The sequence below is a fragment of the Schistocerca cancellata genome, chromosome 10, assembly GCF_023864275.1.
Source record: "Schistocerca cancellata isolate TAMUIC-IGC-003103 chromosome 10, iqSchCanc2.1, whole genome shotgun sequence".
NCBI lineage: Eukaryota > Metazoa > Arthropoda > Insecta > Orthoptera > Acrididae > Schistocerca > Schistocerca cancellata.
The window spans coordinates 47,434,515-47,455,292 of NC_064635.1; the positions used below are offsets into that span (position 1 = coordinate 47,434,515).

The 20,778-nt window shown below is 40.2% G+C and overlaps 1 protein-coding gene across 2 annotated transcripts in view; it reads left to right on the forward strand.

The window, feature by feature from the left end:
* Window positions 1–20,778, forward strand: part of LOC126106902 (uncharacterized protein C19orf47 homolog) — a 47,907-nt gene that overhangs the window by 5,170 nt on the left and 21,959 nt on the right. Inside the window, exons 4-7 of one of the 2 annotated variants that reach the window (XM_049913320.1) lie at window positions 5,684–5,796; window positions 6,793–6,961; window positions 9,768–9,922; window positions 20,120–20,306. In XM_049913320.1, coding sequence (XP_049769277.1) covers window positions 5,684–5,796; window positions 6,793–6,961; window positions 9,768–9,922; window positions 20,120–20,306 — 624 coding nt within the window. Of the gene's footprint in view, window positions 1–5,683; window positions 5,797–6,792; window positions 6,962–9,761; window positions 9,923–20,119; window positions 20,307–20,778 lie in introns of both variants that reach the window. The other variant, XM_049913319.1, reaches the window with a different exon arrangement.

Here is a 20,778-nt window from a genome sequence, read left to right on the forward strand (position 1 = left end):
GCAGATCAGAAGCCCCTGTGAGCTTGTTTCATGGGAAATTAGAGGTTGAGTGAATGAACTGCTGGTAGACGCTGACTTGAGTGTTGTTTGTCTCTCAGACCATCACTCACATAGAGATGTGTTACAAAAGCTGCCTTTAGAGGAATATATCATATCCAGTTTCCATTTGTTCCAGCCATAACATTACTGTCAAGAGTATTTGCTTATCAGAAACTTTGTATGTTATCTACTTGATGGTACAACAAACGGACAAGACTTTGAAATTAATATCTTGTACGCAATTACACTTCATCGTTTCCCCCTTTCCTGCTGCTTATACAAAAACAGACTCTGTTTTTGTGTTTTCTACCTCCTAGCAGAAGGCTTAAAACATTGAGTTTGTAGGTGTGGGAAATGATATGGGCATCTCACACAGAAGATTTTACTGTCACTGGCAATGGCTGCAGAAGCTTAAGAGTTTTTTCTGTTGATGATAGACATCACTCGTCGTCTCCAGAAAAACTTGATAGACATCTGCAATAAGCAATCTATATAAAAATTAATTTATGAAAGTGGGTACGTCACAAATTCATATTCTTTGCTAAATTTCTAGTGTTTCAGTCCAGCTAATCTCTAACATTATTTTTGCATATGCTTCTTTTCCTGTCATTACCACCGAGTGATGTGGTGTGGTGTTTGACATTGGAGTTGAATCCAACAGGCATGAAGCTGAGGCCCTCAGTGGCCATTCAGATTTAGATATTCCTTGATTAGCATACATCGAACTGTGTGAGAGCTGGGATGGTTGCTCCAACAGTTTCCTTCTTGCAGCTGAACTGTTGCCTGGACTCTGATGGTTTCTTCTTCATATCTTTTCCATTGTGGAGATCCTCACATTGAAGAATTTCAGAAAGGGCTTCTCCCTTTGTGTACGCAGGTATTGTAATGTTTAATATTGTTGTATGGAACCAGTTGCTTTGTGGAAACTTCAGTTTTCAGACATTTGGTGTTTACTTTTATTTCTGTGTTGCTGTCTGGTTTATTCGCATCTAAATGATGAATGTTCAGTGATAAAGGCTCATTTGATAATACTACAGACCTGTGTTTGGGAAGAGTTATCCTACCGTCCTGCTTTAGTTTTTCCATGGATTCCATAACTAACATCACGTGAATGCTGGATTGGTTCCTAAATGGATGCTCTTTCTCCTGTACTCCAGCTGACCACTCTCCAGTTATCTTGATGTGGAGATAATGTTCAAATAGTTTTCTTTTCTTTAGTTTTCTAAAATACTTCACACTTACCATGAAACTTCTGTGAGCGGTAGTCATAAAGTTTTAATTATCAGCTTGAGAAAATCTAGGTATTTAATTATTTTTTGCTTGTGTAGAGGTACATGTCTGCATTTTAGGTACACATTGAAATTCGTATGCCACAGTTCAATCTTTATCTTCATTTTGGTTAAGTGATAGACTACAAATTATACAATCATGATGCACAACTTCCAGTTCTCCAGATTTAAGCGTGAAGCTCCTGATTTTCCACTTTCCTGATTATTCCACTATCTCTGCTGATTTTAGCTAATTGTTGTCAGTTTTTTTCCCTAACCAATGGTCTGAAATCCTTTGCTCATAGTCATTGTTAATCGATATACATGTAGAAGTTTATAGAAATCAGCAAGGTGTGTGTAACGTGTATAAAGATTGTTATTTTTCCTATTTCCGACACATTTTGTAGAATGTATAGGCCTACTCGTATTGCTGAGTATTGTGCTCTGTTTGGATAATTAGTATAAATGAATGGTTATTTGTGTTATTTTGTTATCTGAAACCTGAAAGGCTGTATCTTTGTGTAAGCCGTTATTTCATGTGTATCCTATTCGTGATATTCGTAGTGTTTTGATTCAGTGCTTTTTTTTTTTTTATTATGATAATATATATATAGCTCTGTTTTCTTAAAGCAATGTTTGGAACAGTTTCCATGCATTATTGATTGTAGGAAAAGTCGAGTGTTTCATTTTGTCCTCTTTTACCGATGTGACATTTGTGTATCGTGGTGGCGAAAGCAAAATTTCACAACACTTGGAAACAAAAAAAGCACCAAGAAAATGTTCAGTGTGTGATTAACTAAAAAACATTCCAACCTATACCAATTGACTTGGCTACGCTGCAGATAAGGGGAACGGAATCAACATTCTGAGTAGTTTTAATTTTTTCAGTTGTGTTTATATAGCTGTTGTATAGCTTTGTGGTGCCGAAAGGAAAAGATTCGCATCCGTTTCAGGATCATACTGAAAATGAGCTGTGGATTTCAATCATTTGTACCTCCTGATTTTTAAATCTGGATCTCCAGATTTTATTGTTTTTGACGATTGGCAGGTGTGTTGAAGACATTAAGTGTAACTGTTCTTAAAAAAAAAAAAAAGTGAGATGAGTTCTCAAGCAATTGCAAATAAGATTGGCTTTTGTGTGGGAAAGTCTGAAACATAATGGCAGTATTTGTAATCAGGACAATATCAGCTTACTTCTTTCCAGGTTTCTTTGCCAGTATATTGTTTCGTCTTCTTTGAACAAATCTTGCAGACCCTTGTTAGATGTTGCTTCACCTCAGTTGCAGTAATTTTGCTGTGAAAGGATCATCCTACAATCCTGTTGCTGATAGTTGCAATAGGAACAATTTATTGAGCCAGTGTTGTGCCTTGCTGGAAGGGTCGTTCACCAATTTCTTCAGACGGTTCGCACTTGGATGTTCCTCCCTGAATTCAGGAATCATTCAGTTGTTTGTCTAAAGTTTCCAAAGTTTCTTACTCATTCAACAGACACAACACATTTGTAGCAGAATTACAGAAAACATGGAAACCTAACTAGTACACACACAAATCAAATGACAAAACAAGCACGCAGTGGCTCAGTGAGTTACAACAGCAGCTCTTACATTTGCTGTTGCTTCTAACAGTGTAATCTGTAAACTGACAACAGAAGGCAGTTCCTGGCAAGGGTCAGGTAGTAATTGAGGGACAGGTAGCAAGATGTCCATACAGTGTTCTCATACTAAACCAGCCCAGTTTTCGAACGGTTGATGGCTTGCGTCTCATGAGACCACATGGCCCAAGATATACTTGGGTGTGGTGCTCCAAATGCAGTGTTGCAGCCTGTGTTGTGCTCGGCCCACAGCGAAGTGTTCAAGAGACTGTGTTCAAGTATTTTCGAATCATGATTTTCTCAGTGCCCAAGCCATCCATCACTTGAAAACTGGATCATTTCTTATGAGAATAATGTTTGGATGCCTCCCAACCTTGATAGGTGCTGCCTTCTGTTGTCAATTTCTAGAATGATTTTGAAAGAAACGTTACAGAATGTAACAGCTGCTGTCACTAATGGCTGAGCCAATGTGATTACATTTACATAATTTCGTGCATGTTCTTTTTAGGTTTCACAGTCTGCTGTAAATCTGTTACAAATATGTCACATTTGTTGAGCGAGCAAGGAATTTTGGATTCTCTAGAGGCAGAAATTGCTCAATAACTCATCTCACACTTTTTTAAGGTTAATTATACTTTCTGTCATAATTATTTTAAAATTTGCAAGCTATCAAAGAACTAAAGTAAATACAAAAACTACATCTTGAAGCTTGTTGTTTTTTTTTTAATTACTCTTGAACACACACCAACTACATATGTGCCAGTAACACTTGAGATAGTGGCACAAATTGCCAGTTTTCTAGGCCCAGCATTATTCTAAGTGGCTGATCTTCAAAGTGTTCATAAAGCAGAGTTAGGCTACACTACACCATTCAGTTTTTGCTCATCCAGTGGGAGGCTACAGTATTTTGTGGTGGTTCCTCTAGTGACACACTGTGGTGTAGGTTTTCAGCGTGTAATAGGTCTCCAGCATTTACTTCCAAATAAACAAAAAATTGCTTGACTTTGAAATTGTGTGCTGGAGACTCGAACTTGGGACCTTCGCCTTTCGCGGGCAAGTGCTCTTCCAACTGAGCTATGCAAGCACGACTCACGATCCATCCTCACTGCCTCAATTCGGGCAGTACCTCGTTTCCTACCTCCAAACTTCACAGAAGCTCTTCTATGAAACTTGCAGAGCTAGCACTCCTGGAAGAAAGGATGTTGCGGAGACTTGGCTTAGCCACAGCCTGGGTTAGATTCGCCTATTGTGTATGCATTCTATATTCGCTTGCTTGTGCCAACACAACCAGCTACCAGTCACCACTGTTGGATTTCAGCTCATTGAAGATCTCCCGTTGACCCCCAAGGTGGCACGGAATTGTTGCCAACAGCAGAAATAGCAAAAAACATTGTGTGTCTAACTTTTATCAATTTAGTCCTTTTAAACTGTACTGATATACAAAATAATCTTATTTTTTAATCATGATTTTTAGCTGCATTTTTCAACAACAGTATTTTTTCCATGTTACTGAAACTTGTCTTAAGTTGAAATAGTGTTCCAGTACAGAAGCCAAGACAGAACTATGGCGTGATTTCATTCTGCCATACAAACTGTTATCGTCTTGCTGTGATTTCTATACTTTATGGAGATGGATTTGAAGTTCGTTTTGTTAGAAATTTTGGTGGACTCCAGTTCAGATATCCTGAGACAGAGGACATGCGTTTTACTGACTGACTGTGATCAGATAGAAAGAAAACTAGGGGCTCCTGTTTCTGTGGAGAAAAGGAGAATTTTAAAATTTGCTCTAAGTTTTCAGTGGTTTGACATTAACTAGGAACTTGCAGAGATGTAAAAAATATTTACTATAATTTTCAGGGCTATCATATTAATTAATTCATTAATGATTGTGATAAGGCAGTGTGTGTATGTTGACATAATTTTATGCCAGGGACTTATTTAAGTATTTTCTATTAAACTCATGAATGTGAAACTGTATAATGTACACACTTGACAAAATGTACCAAAATCCACATTTTCTGATCCAAAAATTAAAAAAAAAAATAGATAAATACATACAAATAAACTCCAAAATAACCCAGTATGGAGGCCGATATCAACCACAATTCGTGTAAATTTTCATTTATGTGTACTTTTAACATGGTGGTCAACTTGACACCAAGTATTGAGTTGAATTGACTGCCACTTAAAATGTGTTTTTCTCAGTGACCAACAAGGAAATCAACTCTATACAGTATGATGGTACTGTATCATGGGGATTCCAATGTGTATCAGGCCTGCAGATGTGTACTTAAAAAAAAACTACTACTACTTCCCTCCAGAAGTTAAAATTATAACTTCATGAATACCATTTGTAGTGTGTTCTGATTGATCTATCTGTCTTCCTGTGTGTTGTAAAAACATAGTCTGTGTACAAAGAAAACTGTTAGACAGTTGATCCTGTTGGCAAAATAGGTAATGTAAAGTTGTACTTTGTTTGATGTGTACTTAAAAAAAAAACTACTACTACTTCCCTCCAGAAGTTAAAATTATAACTTCATGAATACCATTTGTAGAGTGTTCTGATTGATCTATCTGTCTTCCCGTGTGTTGTAAAAACATAGTCTGTGTACAAAGAAAACTGTTAGACAGTTGATCCTGTTGGCAAAATAGGTAATGTAAAGTTGTACTTTGTTTGAAAAATTTATGTGTAATTTGTGGTTTAGATTGAAGTTCCTTTCTTTCTGATTGATTGTAAACAATGGAATTTGAGTTCAATTTTGTTTTTTCCCTTCTTTTCTCACAGCATCAAAAGAATCAGGAAAACAGCCTCTCTCACTGGCTGCTCAAAATGAAGTGGTGACTGTGGCTCCAAAAAAACGTATTGCACCTGTTCAGTCTGAAATTGCGGTCAGGCAGGTAAGAAGTGATACTATTATCTGTCAAGAGGTGAAGAACTATGTGAATTCACTTTTAGATTGCAGTATTGAATAACTTGCTCCCTATTCTCCGAGGCAGGGAAAACAAAAATGATTAAAGATACAACAGATTTATTTTACACAGAAATTAATCATATATATCCCTACATCACCTGCTTTCTCTCTCACACTCACTCCTTTAATAAAAAAAAAATTGAGTTAACTATTTCCTGTAGTTGCGTGTATCATTATGTATTACTGGCCATGGAACAACTGGTTAAACTGTGCATAGTAATAGTTAATTATGTCATTAATTATTGATTTATGTATGATGTTGTAAGGGGTTAATGAGTCTCACCAGAGTTTTTAGCTGAGTTGAAGTTTCAGTGTGAGAAAATAGCTTGGTATTTGTAGCATTCAGGCAGTTTTTAGCCATTATGTATTTTTGTTATGTGTTCCTGTAACAGAATTTGTTAAAAAATTTCATAACATTTTTAAAGCTATATGCTTGTACCTAACAAAACAGAGGCTTTGGACTGCTGTTAAAGAATGGTTGAGGTAGGGTATGAGTAGAAGAAGAAGATTAATGTGACATCGCCGTTATGGTAGGAATGCTACAAAGTGTGTAACCTCACTGTGTATCTACTATTATGTGTCATCTACCTCACAGAAGCTTTCACTAAATACAACAGCTAAATGTGTTACCCTTTGAGCAGAAAGTACACACATTCACAAACACAACCACACAGATATCAAAACTCCCACTATGGCTGCTGTAATGTGCATTTTGGTATCTGTGTGTGTGTGTGTGTGTGTGTGTGTGTGTGTGTGTGTGTGTGTGTGTTCCCTCATTTTTCGTATGGTTGTTTATAATAAGAAATAATTTACACAAGTATTTCTTGGATATTTTAATTGATGCTTATTTTGTAGATCTCATGTGCCTATAATCCTTTCTGTTAATCGAGGTTGTAATTAAGTTTTTCTTTCCTTTGTTAAGAATGAAGAAGAGGATACCAGCATGGAGGTGGACGATGAAATAAAAGTCATCACACCGGTTCAACCACCCACAAAGAAGGCGCGCATGGTTCTACCAGAGCATGAAGGTGGTTACCGCATCACCATGCCTGCAGGCACGACACCTCGAAGTCGTGCCATCCTTTCAATGGGTGAGTTTTCCATCCATCCTTTGAAGGGTTTCTAGATTTGCTGTGATGTAGATAATATTTAATTGTATTTTACAATCGTGTTTCACCACAATTTATCCATTGTCATTTGCTGTACATTAATTTTAATTTTTTCTTGCACATTGCCTCATTTGATTTCTATTTTCTGGCCTAGATTGTCATTAGTGGATTATGTGATATGATGAGTGTTCAATAAGAAATACAACACTTTTTTTTCATGATAGGAAGTTGGTTTTATTCCGAATTCCAATACACCATATGATTCTCCATCCTTTTGGCTACAAAACTGTATTTTACAACGTAATCTCCATTCAGTGCGACGACCTTACACCACCTTACTGGGAGGTATGCCCACGTGATACCACTCTACTGGTCAACATCGGAGCCAACGTCTTGCTGCATCAGTAATGTCCCCATTATCCACATACTGCTTCCCGTGGACTACTTGCTTCATTGGTCCTGTGAAGTTTTGTGGGCTCGTCTTGGGTGTGCAGACTTGTATGAGGCCGTGCATTGTCGTGGAGAAGTAGAAGTTAATTTGAATTTTTGTGGCGTCAAACACACAGAAGTTGTTTCTTCTGTTCAGTAGCATAATACATTTCAGAGTTGATTGTTGCACCATGAGGGAGACATCAAATGAAGACTGTTGCCATGATGTTACCAGTTGAGAGTGTGGCTGCTCCAGGGATTGCATTTTTATTTCCAGTTCGAAGTGATGAACCCTTGTGTCATCACCTGTGATGATGATTGACAAAAAATGGACACTATCGGCCTCGTAATACACAAGCAATTCCACTCAGGTGGACCTTCATTGCTTTCTACACTCTCCTGTTTGGCAGCAAAGAACCCTTTGGACACACACCTTTGGATTCCCCAACTGGATGATAAAACTACCAAAAGAGGCATCCAGTCAAGCAGCCAGTTGTTTGATTGTGATATCTTGCTTACCTCAGATGAGTGTCCACACATTCCAACATCAGGAATCACTGCTGTGTGCAGCTGGCTGGCATGCAGGAGTGTGGACAGGTTTGCGCTACTCTTTGTAATGACGACAGATGCCATGCCTAACGACTCATCGTGCTTTCATTCACTGCCAGGTCTCCGCAGACATTCTTCAAGTGCCTATGAGTATCTGTGATGCTGTGGTTTTCCGCCAAAAGGAACCCAATGACAGCTCTCTGCTTGGAATGCACCTCTGTTACAGACGCCAGTTTTAAGTCTATGTATAGCACCACTATGTATCAGAACTTTATGAAATTATAGGGGCTGAAGCGGAAATATTCCACAATGTCACACAACAAATTACACATTGTTTCAACTCAAATTGACTGTGGAAAAAAATATCTTGCATAACGCCCCTCCGTAAATGGTGTATAATAATTAATAGCAAAAACTTACATGTTGGAAGTACACAGTTATAGAATAAAAATCCATTAAATTTGGTCTAATTTGGTTTAAAGTGCACCTGCAGCCTGCGTTAACAATAAAGGTACTATTTCTTTAACATGTAACATGTCCCATTCGTAATTGTTCAGGTGATGTTCCGTGTGTTTATCCTCGCATTTGGGTGCAATTATGCACTCATCTATGCACTGAGTTACTAATTCTTTCAATGACTCTCAGGTTCATCTTGTAAATTTTGAAAAGCTTGCAAAATCCAGTACTCCAGGTCTTCAACCATATCAGGAGAAGTGATTTACACTTCACTTTTGAGATGGCTTCAGAGAGAAAAATGAGATGATTGAGGTCAGATAATATTCAAGGGCCTCACGGAAACTTTTTGTGGGCATGATCATAGCTCATCAAAGTGTTATTGTAATAGGATGAATAGTGTAGGGACACACAGATGAACAAACAATGGATGAAATATGTGTGAAATATGTTTAATGTATTATATATATATCTGTGTGTGTGTGTGTGTGTGTGTGTGTGTGTGTGTGTGTGTGTGTGTGTGAGAGAGAGAGAGAGAGAGAGAGAGAGAGAGAGAGAGAGAGAGAGAGAGAGCATGAGTGTGAGCATGCACGTGTGCAAAATATGTTATACAGGGTGCACATAATGTCCAGAAACACTTTCAATTATTTATTGCACAGGAACTAAACATTGTACAGATGTCATACATATTGCATTTTGAAGAGAAACTCTGAAAGTTTTTTTACAAACATTCAATATGCGAACCATGAGTGACCTGCCAGACGCTTAAACGGTAAACGAATTCTTGCCATACCTGTCTCAGCATGACTGTGGCAGTCGCTTCCTGTATTCTCTCCAGGAGCTCTGCTGAGAACTGAATTGACAACCTTGTGATTACAAGACTACAACAATACCCACCCAAGGCTGTAAACTTTTGACACTTAACAGCATTAGGAAACCTTAAATTGTTTTTTTTTTCTTCTTTTTTTCCCAATGTTTTTGAAAAGTATGTTTTACTGCTTTAGGAAACTAGTGGGCACTGAGCTTCAAATCTAGCATGTCTGAAGAACATAGAAGACGCCCAGTCTATGCTTTTCTGTTTTAGAGTGCTTGTTTTCACTGTCGGCAGGCAGGCTACACAAATTGCGTCTGTTGCACTGAGGCTCTAAAAAAGCACACTGGTTTTAGGAGATTTGGACAACACATTGTACAGTAGAGCAGATAGATTTTGCAGCAGCTTAAGCATTTATCCAAAGTTCGTTTACCTTTCCAGATATGAGTTGTGAAACTAATGTGCCAGGTTACAGGTAAGCTGCCGTTATCATAGAGGACAAATATTTTAGCGTGAAAACGTACAGCTCTATGTTTTCAGTTGCAGCGAGACAATCAAACAAGCACCGTGGAACAGTGTTTGACCGCCTGGGAGAATGTGTTGTGTCGAGCACTACAGGAGGAGGGACTCCTCCGGAAGAACCAGCCGGTGCTGGAACGACAGTCATTACTGTCACAGGAGTAACTCCCAGTCCGAACAAGGTGAAGTACTTGCAAATGTACATTGCATTTTATAACTGCCTACCTATCAATGTACGTTTAGTTTTACACCTGTAATTGTAGCCTCCATTCAGTACTTTTTCAGATCAGCAACTCCTGTTGATATATTGTCTTAATGTGGTCATTTCATCCAGGGTTGCAGGACTGTGGTGTCACATGCCTGAGGTGATTTGAAAGGTTTCAATATAGCATAGACACTGTAAGGTGGCAGTTGGTAGCAAGTGTTTTGAGCTATGACTGTGTAAAATACCTGCAGAGGTCGGCTCTGTATACCTCATTTGTGGCACTGTCAACCTCAGCAAGTGGTTGCCTTTACCAAATAACTAGTGTACTCTGCTTTGTGTTATGTTTTGCAGTAATTCTTGTTTTCTTTCCTTATTTCGATTTGAGTGAGGAGATTAGGATTAATCTTTTTGACTGTACCCTGTCAGCTCAAAAAGTTTCAGACTGAGTTAACAAAAAATAGAGAACAGTTAAGATGATGCTCGAACAGTCCATGGGTATACTTCCGGTTCATAGTGTCCAGTGGGCACAATATTTCGGCGATCAGACATGTTGCCATTGTCAGTTGTCAGCAACATTAGGGCACCTACTTACTTGCTGGCAAAATATCTGGCTGAATTACTTAGCCCCTATGTAGGTAAATGCCCTCACCATATCCGTAATTCCGCGGATTTCGTGAAATGTTTCGACAACTTCAGACTGAAAGACACTGATACCCTAGTGAGCTTCAATGTGGTTTCACTATTCACCAGGGTGCCTCTACGAGAGTCAGCTTATTGGGCAGAAATTTGACGAGAAGACCACCGAACTCTTTAGGCATGTCTTGACCTCAACGTATTTTCTGTTTAATGGAGAATACTATGAGCAAACGGATGGAGTCTCAATGGGCAGCCTACTCTCACTGGTGGTCACGAATTTGTACATGGAGTACTTTGAGGAGGAAGCCTTGGCGTCATCCAATTGGAAACCTACTTGTTTCTTCCGTTATGTCGATGACACGTTCGTCATCTGGCCCCATGGTAGGGACAAGCTCCTGGATTTCCTTACACACCTAAACTCCATACATCCAAACATCAAATTCACTATGGAGACCGAAGCTGAAGAAAGATTACCATTCCTGGATGTCATGGTCAAGAGAAGAGCTGATGGTACCCTGAGCCACGGTGTGTACAGGAAGAAAACGCACACTGACCTGTACCTACATGCAGACAGCTGCCACCACCCTTCTCAGAGGAATGGATTACTAAAAACACTAGCACACAGGGCGCGCAGCATCTCAGATGCAGAGAATCTGCCCCAGGAATTGAAACACCTGAAAACCGTGTTTTGAAAAAACGGGTACTCGGAATGGCAGATTAGACGCGCTCTCCGTCCCACCACCACAGCACAACCTGTGGAGATGGATGAAGTCACAGAACAAGAGGTAGCCACTGTCTTTATTCTGTACAATGGCGCACTGTCGGGGAAAATCGGCCGTATATTAAAGAAACGCCGAGTTAAAACAGTCTTTTGCTCGCCCAATAAAACACTGGCATTACTGGGAAGTGTGAAAGATGACCTTGGTTTGAGGAAGGCCGGCATATACCAAATTCCCTGTGAGTGTGGGAAGACTTATATCAGTCAAACAGTACACACCATCGAAGATTGTTGCCGAGAACATCAAAGGCACACTCGACTGAAATATCCAAATAAGTCGGTGGTAGCAGAGCACTGTTTGTCCAAGAAACAAGAGATGGATTATGAGTGTACCAAGATCCTGGTTCAGACATCTAAATATTGGGACAGTGTTATAAGGGAGGCTATCGAAAATCGCACCAGGGAAGATCTTATCAACCGAGATTGCGGCTACAATCTCAGCAAGGCTTGGGATCCGGCATTGAATGTAATTAAGAAGACTCTCAGCAAGAAGTACGAACTGGCAACCAGGGTGGACATAGCATGCAAATCGACGCTATGACAGATTCTGACGCCCACGTCTTCATTACCACCGGCGCGGACGGCGAAGAGAGTGGCCCGTGGGGGGAGGGTATTTAAATCGGCCGCCCGCCCTCAAGAGCTCAGCTCGTCGACATACCTGACGATGGCGACAAGTCTGATCGCCGAAATATTGTGCCCGTTGGACACTATGAACCGGCAGTATACCCGTGGACTGTTCGAGCAACAAATACACTGGGAGAAACTGAAGAATCACAGTTAAGATGATAGTTTTAATACTTCAGATGTTCTGCATGATATCTCCCCCCCCTGAGTACAGCCAACAGATGTTCATACAACCGTGTGAACTGTCAGAAAAGCCCTGTCAGAAGTTGTTCAACTCGCATATCACATTGTCCGCCTGCTTAGCTGAGTGGGAACGTGCATGCCTCCCTTGCAGAGCACCCAGGTTCGATTCCCGGTTGGGTTGGAGATTTTCTCCGCTCTTGGATTGGGTGTTGTGTTGTCCTCGTCATTATTTCATCCACATCACCAGCATGCAAGTCACCCAATGTGGCGTTGACTGAAATAAGACTTTCACTCGGTGGCTGAACTTCCCCAGATGGGGCCTCCTGGCCAACAGTGCCACACGATCAAGTCATTTCATTTCATATCGCATCGGCTTGAATGTCATTATGTGACTTTCTGCACTTTATCGTTTTGTGGTAGGTTGTGAAATTACAAGCTTTTTCATGATTTTGTAAGTAATAAGTAATGATTCTGATGGATGTAGTGGACTGGTGGGAAAATGACATACTGTAGTTGCATATAAATGAACAAGCACGGCAAATTTCGTGTTAGTGAGAAGATAGGTAATAACATCTTCTGGAGAGTTAAAGTTATCCCTATGTGGGATCATATTTTCTTTAGATTGTTGTTGCTGTGGTGGTGGTGGTGGTGGTGGTGGTGGTGGTGGTGGTCTGTTTCTCTGAGATATTCCTTTTGGGCTTCATGCGGCACTGAGGTTGGTCGAACTGCACCTGATGTCACCGACATGTGCAGCAGAAAGACATTTGTGCCATACGCTGCTCTCAGATGTACCCATTACCCAGACGTCCAGTGGACAAGAATGTCAATGGCATTAATGCTTCTTTGTTTGTTCGTGTTAAGAGTTTGTCTGTAAAACAGTGGGAGTGAATCATCGCACAGAGAGTGTAGATTAAATAGTGTTTTCTCCACAAGTTGTTGAGTTACTCCTTCAGTAAGATTACTATAACTAAGGAGAATACATTGGGAGCTCATCAACTTTTGCTGCATCAGAAGAGTTTGCCAGAAGTGGACTCTCTCAAGGTTCATAGGCTTATTAATAATATCAAGTCTTGTAACCAGTGGTAATTTTTTTCCTGCAAAGAATTGTCTGCGCTTTGCATTTCAATCAAGTCATGGCAGGTGTCCACACACAATTGTTTTTGTTTGGGAGTCAAGGTGCGCAAGACAAACTTTGGTCACACTTTTCTCTCTTCAGAATATTCTGGAGAATGTTTTGTAGATATTTCTTTATTGAAATTTGTGACATAATAATGTTGACACACTACAGCCACACATCCATCACTTCGTACAGCCTGCTCGCAACTGACTGGTTGAAGGCATATCTCTCATTTCCAGTTGTTGATTTAAGTTGGCATTGTAGTTACTACAGTGATGTTGCTTATGTGCCTGGAATAAAATCAGTTTCAGAAGTTTTTGGACAGAGAGTGCATGTCGGTTCTACTTTTGCAGAAGTTGAATTGCAGGTGTAGTGTGTCAGCCTAGCAAGAGTGAGGAGGGTCTCATTCCTCTACATTTCTCTTCTTCCTGCAGCTGTCCGAGTTCTCGTCTGTTTATTTTTGCCACAGACTGTCGCATTATAATAAATAAAGACATTGTGTAGTGTTTGTTTATTGTTATTATTAACCAAGAATATCGCTGCTCCACTTCTTATGGCTGTCATCATGTTGCCGCTATACTCTTGCTCAGAGACGAATACACAGTGTCATCTGAAGTTGTCAGACCTAAACATCACCACCACCTGTTGCTGCCGTCAATCTTCCAGTAACTGCCGTAACTCCCAGGAAAACTGTTCACTTTCAGCTGAGACAGTTTCTTTTATTGTAGTGGCTTATGACTTCATTCTTATGGCATCAACTGAGCCATGTGTCAGAATTATGCAGTCTCTTTTGAATCAAATCACCATTTGTACAATTTCAAATGCCACCAAAAGCCAGTTTTCAGTATATTCACTATATCCATTTTGGCTATAGGCCCTACTGGAACTGCTATTTCAATTGGCAGTTGCAAGCCACTGCAGGATCATCATCATCATCAGGTGGTGTTACAGAAACATTGTCCAGACAGTGTGCAGCTAGATGGTAAGGTAATGGTGCTGGTCAAATTTAGCTATTAAAATATTTATGAAATGATCTTCATTTTATGCCTTTTTTTTTTTTTTTTTTTTTTTTTTTTTTTTTTTTTTTTTTTTTTTGTAAAAACAAAAATTTCACACTGATGGCTGATAAAGTAGATATAAGTGAAGAAACTGATATGGGAAAAGATGGATAATTTCAAACACTTTATGTTGTAGTTTGGAATGTTGTTATGTTGGATCAGGAAAGGCTTTTACTATGTAAAACTTTAGTTTGGACTGAACAAAGAGCCTGCTATCAGAAGCAGCCAATAGCATATAGATTGGGTGCTTGCAATTGATCTTACATATACAAAAAAGTGGAGAATTCGACAAAATTATATGACTTACTGTAAATTTTTTACAATGCTATTCAACTTATGAGACAGTTGAAATAATTACTTGTTGTGAGTTGTAGTACATTCATTGTGACTGCACAGTGTCAGTAATTTGAAATTAAGTTAAACCACATGCTAGGATGACTGTTCACGTAGAAAGCAATTGCCTGGCAACTGGGTGTTGCATCTGGGCATATAACAAATTTCACTTTGTGACAATGCTTCTCAGCCTTAGAAACAGATTTGACAACCTTGGTAGTTACTGTGGGAAAACTGAGGGAAAGGAGTGCTGTGAGCCAGATTGACTCTGTTTCTTTATAATTCTGATGGAAGTGTTGTTATATGCTCATGGCGACAACCAGTCTTACTTTCTTCATCAGTCTTGGGAATGATTTGATGAAGCCCTCTAAAATTATTATCTTTGTCTTCCCCCAGTTTTTGTCATCTACGGTCCCCTGTAATGCAGTGAAACGTATTCACTGGTGTCTTAACACATCCAATCATCCTGTCCCTTCTTGATGTCAGTGTTTTATGTATCTACCTTTCCTCGTCAGTTGTACTGAGAACCTCCACATTTCTTATATTATCAGTCCACCTAATTTTCAACATTCTTCCTGGCACCCCATCTCAAACACTTCAGTTCTTGTTGTTGCTGGTTTTCCCAAGTCAACAACTTGGCCATGACCCATCTCCACCAGCCACACAGAAGGGATGAGGTCCTTCTCACTCATATTCTCGTAAAACAGAGCACTATGACACATGGCTTCTTGTTCTAGCAAGAGGATCATCCATCATGTAGTGCTCGTTGTGTACAGCTCTCAGGTAAGAGGACAGCAGTAAACTAATTGACAAATTTGTTCTTTAAGTGAAAATGACATGAATGGGGTATAACTTTTAAGGTTCTCTACAGTATCTGACTTGCTCCCAGAAATTTTAGGGAGAACTGTGTAAAGTGTTATCAAGCGTGCATGTCGTCCGTGTTTTTTGTATGTGATCAACCAGCAACATATTCGTGTGATATTATTATAGCTTTCCTCTTGTATTCCTTGTGTTTTAATTGGCAGTTTAAGCCATCTTTCCGTCTTCCCATTGTCTTCAGGGATGTGAGATAGTGTGATTTTGTGGGCAACCTTGGGAGACAGTGAGTTTAATTATTTTTACCAAATTAGTTTGTACTGCATTTTGTGAGGATAATAATAATCTCACCATTGAGAGAGAGAGAGAGAGAGAGAGAGAGAGAGAGAGAGAGAGAGAGAGAGACCCCCTCCCCCATCCGCACAAAATGCTGTACTCCAAATGTACGTTCTCAGAAATTTTGCTCTCAAATTATGACAGGTTTGATACTAATAAACTTCCTTTAGCCTGGAATGCTCTTTTTGCCTGTGCTAGTCTGCTTCTTATGTCCTCCTTTAGTTCTCTGTCATGTGCTATTTTGCCTCCAAGGTTGCAGAATTCTTTCACCACTCACATAACTTTATTAATTCTGCTGCTTGCACCATTTTCAGTCTTGTTTCTGTACGTATAAATCACTCAGTGCCTCAGCTTCAATGTGAGTTGTTACGTTTACTACTTCCATTGTTTATGTTCAACCAAGGACTTTCCATTGGTGCGTTTACATCGAAATAAGTGTCCAAGGAATAGAAAATCAATTGAAATCACTCAACAGAGGAAAGTTCACTGGACCTGATGGGATACCAATTCGATTATACACAGATTAAGTGAAAGAACTTGCAACCCCCCCCCCCCACCCCCCCTTCTAACAGCCGTGTACCGCAAGTCTCTAGAGGAACGGAAGGTTCCAAATGATTTGAAAAGAGCACAGGTAGTTCCAATTTTCAAGAAGGGTCATCGAGCAGATGCGCAAAACTATTGGCCTATATCTCTGACAACGATCTGTTGTAGAATTTTAGAACATGTTTTTTGCTCATGTATTGTGTCATTTCTGGAAACCCAGAATCTACTCTGTAGGAATCAACATGGATTCCGGAAACAGTGATCGCGTAAGATCCAACTTGCTTTACTTGTTCATGAGACCCAGAAAATATTAGATACAGGCTCCCAGGTAGATGTCATTTTCCTTGACTTTCGGAAAGCGTTGGATACAGTTCAGCACTGTCGCCTGATCAACAAAGTAAGAGCCTACAGAATATCAGACCAGCTATGTGGCTGGATTGAAGAGTTTTTAGCTAACAGAACACAGCATGTTGTTCTCAATGGAGAGACATCTACAGACGTTAAAGTAACCTCTGGCGTGCCACAGGGGAGTGTTATGGGACCATTGCTTTTCACAATATGTATAAATGACGTAGTAGATAGTGTCAGAAGTTCCATGCGGCATTTCGTGGATGATGCTGTAGTATACAGAGAAGTTGCAGCATTAGAAAATTGCAGCGAAATGCAGGAAGATCTGCAGCAGATAGGCACTTGGTGCAGGGAGTGGTAACTGACCCTTAACATAGACAAATGTAATGTATTGCGAATACGTAGAAAGAAGGATCCTTTATTGTATGATTACATGATAGCAGAACAAACACTGGTAGCAGTTACTTCTGTAAAATACCTGGGAGTATGCATACGGAAAGAATTGAAGTGGAATGATCATATAAAATTAATTGTTGGTGAGGTGGGTGCCATGTTGAGATTCATTGGGAGGGTCCTTAGAAAATGTAGTCCATCAACAAAGGAGGTGGCTTACAAAACACTCGTTTGACCTATACTTGAGTATTGCTCATCAGTGTTGGATCCATACCAGGTCGGGTTGACAGAGGAGATAGAGAAGATCCAAAGGAGAGTGGCGCGTTTCGTCACAGGGTTATTTGGTAAGTGTGATAGCGTTACGGAGATGTTTAGCAAACTCAAGTGGCAGACTCTGAAAGAGAGGCGCTCTGCATTGCGGTGTAGCTTGCTGTCCAGGTTTGGAGAGGGTGTGTTTCTGGATGAGGTATCGAATATATTGCTTCCCCCTACTTATACCTCCCGAGAAGATCACGAATGTAAAATTAGAGAGATTAGAGCGTGCACGGAGGCTTTCCGGCAGTCGTTCTTCCCGCGAACCATACGCGACTGGAACAGGAAAGGGAGGTAATGACAGTGGCATGTAAAGTGCCCTCCGCCACACACCGTTGGGTGGCTTGCGGAGTATAAATGTAGATGTAGATTTAGATGTACATAATTACAATTAAGAAATTAAAACTTCAAGGTTTTCCGAGACATTAAAATACTATATATGAAGATAGTAACTGTTCTTGAAAGAACTGACACCGTTGATGACCGTGCAGCTACCTTAGAATAAATGATAATTAATTGAAACCCTCAGCTGCTGACAGGTGTTGTTGATATACCTCGAGGGGGACAGTTGAAAATGTGTGCCCTGACAGGGACTCGAACCCGGTATCCCCTGCTTACTTGGCATACACTCTTATCCATCTGAGCCACTGAGGACACTGGTGAATAGCGCGACTGCAAGGACTTATCCCTTGCATGCCTCCCGTGACACCCACATTCCCAACTGTCCACAATCTACTTACATAATGTTCCTAATAGATATTTTGCCCATCCACTCATTACTCAGGCACACTAAGGTGACGGTTCCCATAACAGTTCGGGCAACCTGTGCGCATTTTCACAGACAAAGGTCAATGGCCGGATAGCCGAACTCTTACGGGAACCGTCACCTTAGTGTGCGCGAGTAATGAGAGGATAGGCACAATATGTATTAGAACATTACGTATGTAGATTGTGGACAGTTGGGAATGGGGGTCTCACGGGAGGCGTGCAAGGGATAAGTCCCTGCAGTTGTGCTATTCATATGTGTCCTCGGTAGCTCAGATGGATAGAGCGTCTGCCATGTAAACAGGAGATCCTGGGTTCGAGTCCCGGTCAGGGCACACATTTTCAACTGTCCCCATCAAGATATATCAACAACACCTGTCGGCAGCTGAGGGTTTCAATTAATTATCGTTAATTATAATACTAGCAGAGATGACAAATGGAGGTTGCAGTGGGAGTGAATTTCAATGACATTGTCTTTGAAAGAGATTGTAAGATGTATTTGAACAAAAATAAAACAAGGGTAATGGAATGCAGTAGAATTAGACAAGGCAATGCTGAAGGATTAATATGAATGACACTTGAAACAGTAGACTAGTTTCACTCTTTGGGCAGCAAAATAAGTGACAATTACCAAAGCAGCAGGGTACAAAACGCAATATCAAGAAAAAATTTTTGAAAACAGAAATTTATCAACACTGAATATAAATTTTAAAGTTAGAACTGTTTTCTGAAGTTATTTGCCCAGATTTTACCCTTGTATGGAAGTGAAAAATGGATGATAAACAGTTCAGACAAAAAGTGAATAGAAGCTTTTGACACGTGATGCAACAGACAAATACTTAAGATTAGATGGGTAGATCAGATCACTAATGACATTGTACTGATTTAAACTATAGAAATTTATGGCACAATTGGACTAAAAGAAGGTGGTGTGATACATCTCTCTGCACAGTAGTATGTCACCTCAGTATGGCTGTGCCAGTGTAGTGTCAGGGACAACACCACAAATAAATAATCCATGTACCATAACTGTGTTTATTAGAACACTCAAATGGAATGTAGAATTCTGGTATAACTCAACACAAATAACTTCGCTGAACAGGCAACTTCCAATAACTACTTCCACAAATTGACAATGCAATCCTTATCTACCATGTTGTATTCTGAGATGACTTCCTAGAGGTCCTCTGTACTGCCAGTGGTACCTCTGACTGATGACTGCTTCAGGGGGTAGCTAGCTGGCTGCTCGGTGTGGACTCAAACTGTGGACTTCTGTAAACTTGTGGGCTTAGAATATTCTGACTGTAGAGGCCCAGTGGCACTGGTTGCATACAGTTGGTCGTGTTTCCAGCTGTGATGACAGGCTGCTTGCTCAATGGCTTTCTGCACAATATTGTCATCTGGAAGCTGATTTGCAACTACGGAATGTGTGACAATATAGATCCTGCGGCTACAGTGCCCTCCTGAGGTGACAGCTGCTGTCAGCCTTGCTGCTAATTATGCAACGGTTGACACAGCATCACACAAAGGACTGTTGTCTGGTGGGTGCCAGAGGATGTAACAGAAGAGATTGGTTAATATGACATTGTGATGAATCCAGGAATCATCAGTTTGGTAACGGAGGGGAACGGGGGTGGTCATTGTAAAGGGAGAGGAAGGCTTCCAGGTTCACACACATGTAGACTGCAGTAGCTGTGTAGAGACAAAGAGGCTAGCATAGGGACAGACAATATGGGAAGCTGCATCAAACCAGTCTTCAGACTGAAGACCACAACACATTTGCCATTGTGTTACCTTCAGTTCTGTTCCACATGTTCATGAAGGAATAGTGATTTTTTTTTCTGTCCTGATTTTGTTTCAGTTATAACGCATACAAAATTTCCATATAAAAGGACGCCATTGTTGTGACATAAATTTGTAATTTGCTTCCAGGTAGGAAATTCAGTATTTTCCCGTCTAGGAGGAAAGAAAGCAGCTGCATCACCTGTGGCAAATTCAGCAACACCCGTGCGTGCTATGAGGTCGAGTGGGCCAGTGTCAGGGCAGCTGCAGTATGCAGGCATACTTAAAAAGAATTCCAATTCGCCTTCAAGGAAAGGCACTATTGTAATAAAACAAAGTAAGTGTTATGTGTGGTATTTGAAAATAAGCAGCTGCCTTTATATTTTTCTGTGCTTATCATTTTTCACATTGTATCCACAGTGTTTGATGTAAGTGTTATTCCAATATAATTTTCCTGTTTGTTACTTGTTGTAAGTTGACGGACCTGCATGATGAGTGGTGCCACAAAAATCATCTTGGCAGTGTTGTTTCAGTTGCCTGAGACTGCAGACGTGTGTGCAAGTTGCATTTGCGTGTGTGTGTGTGTGTGTGTGTGTGTGTGTGTTGCTGACAAAGGCCTTAATGGCCGAAAGCTATAATTGCGTGAATCTTTTTGTTGTGGCTATCATGACTCAGCCTCTCCACTATATTGTGAGTAGCATCTTTCCTCTCTAATTTAAGTAATTTATCAATATTTTTACACAACACCTTCAAAATAGATATTCATTTTGTACTTGTTTGTGTGCACTGCCCACGTTGATCGTGATCGG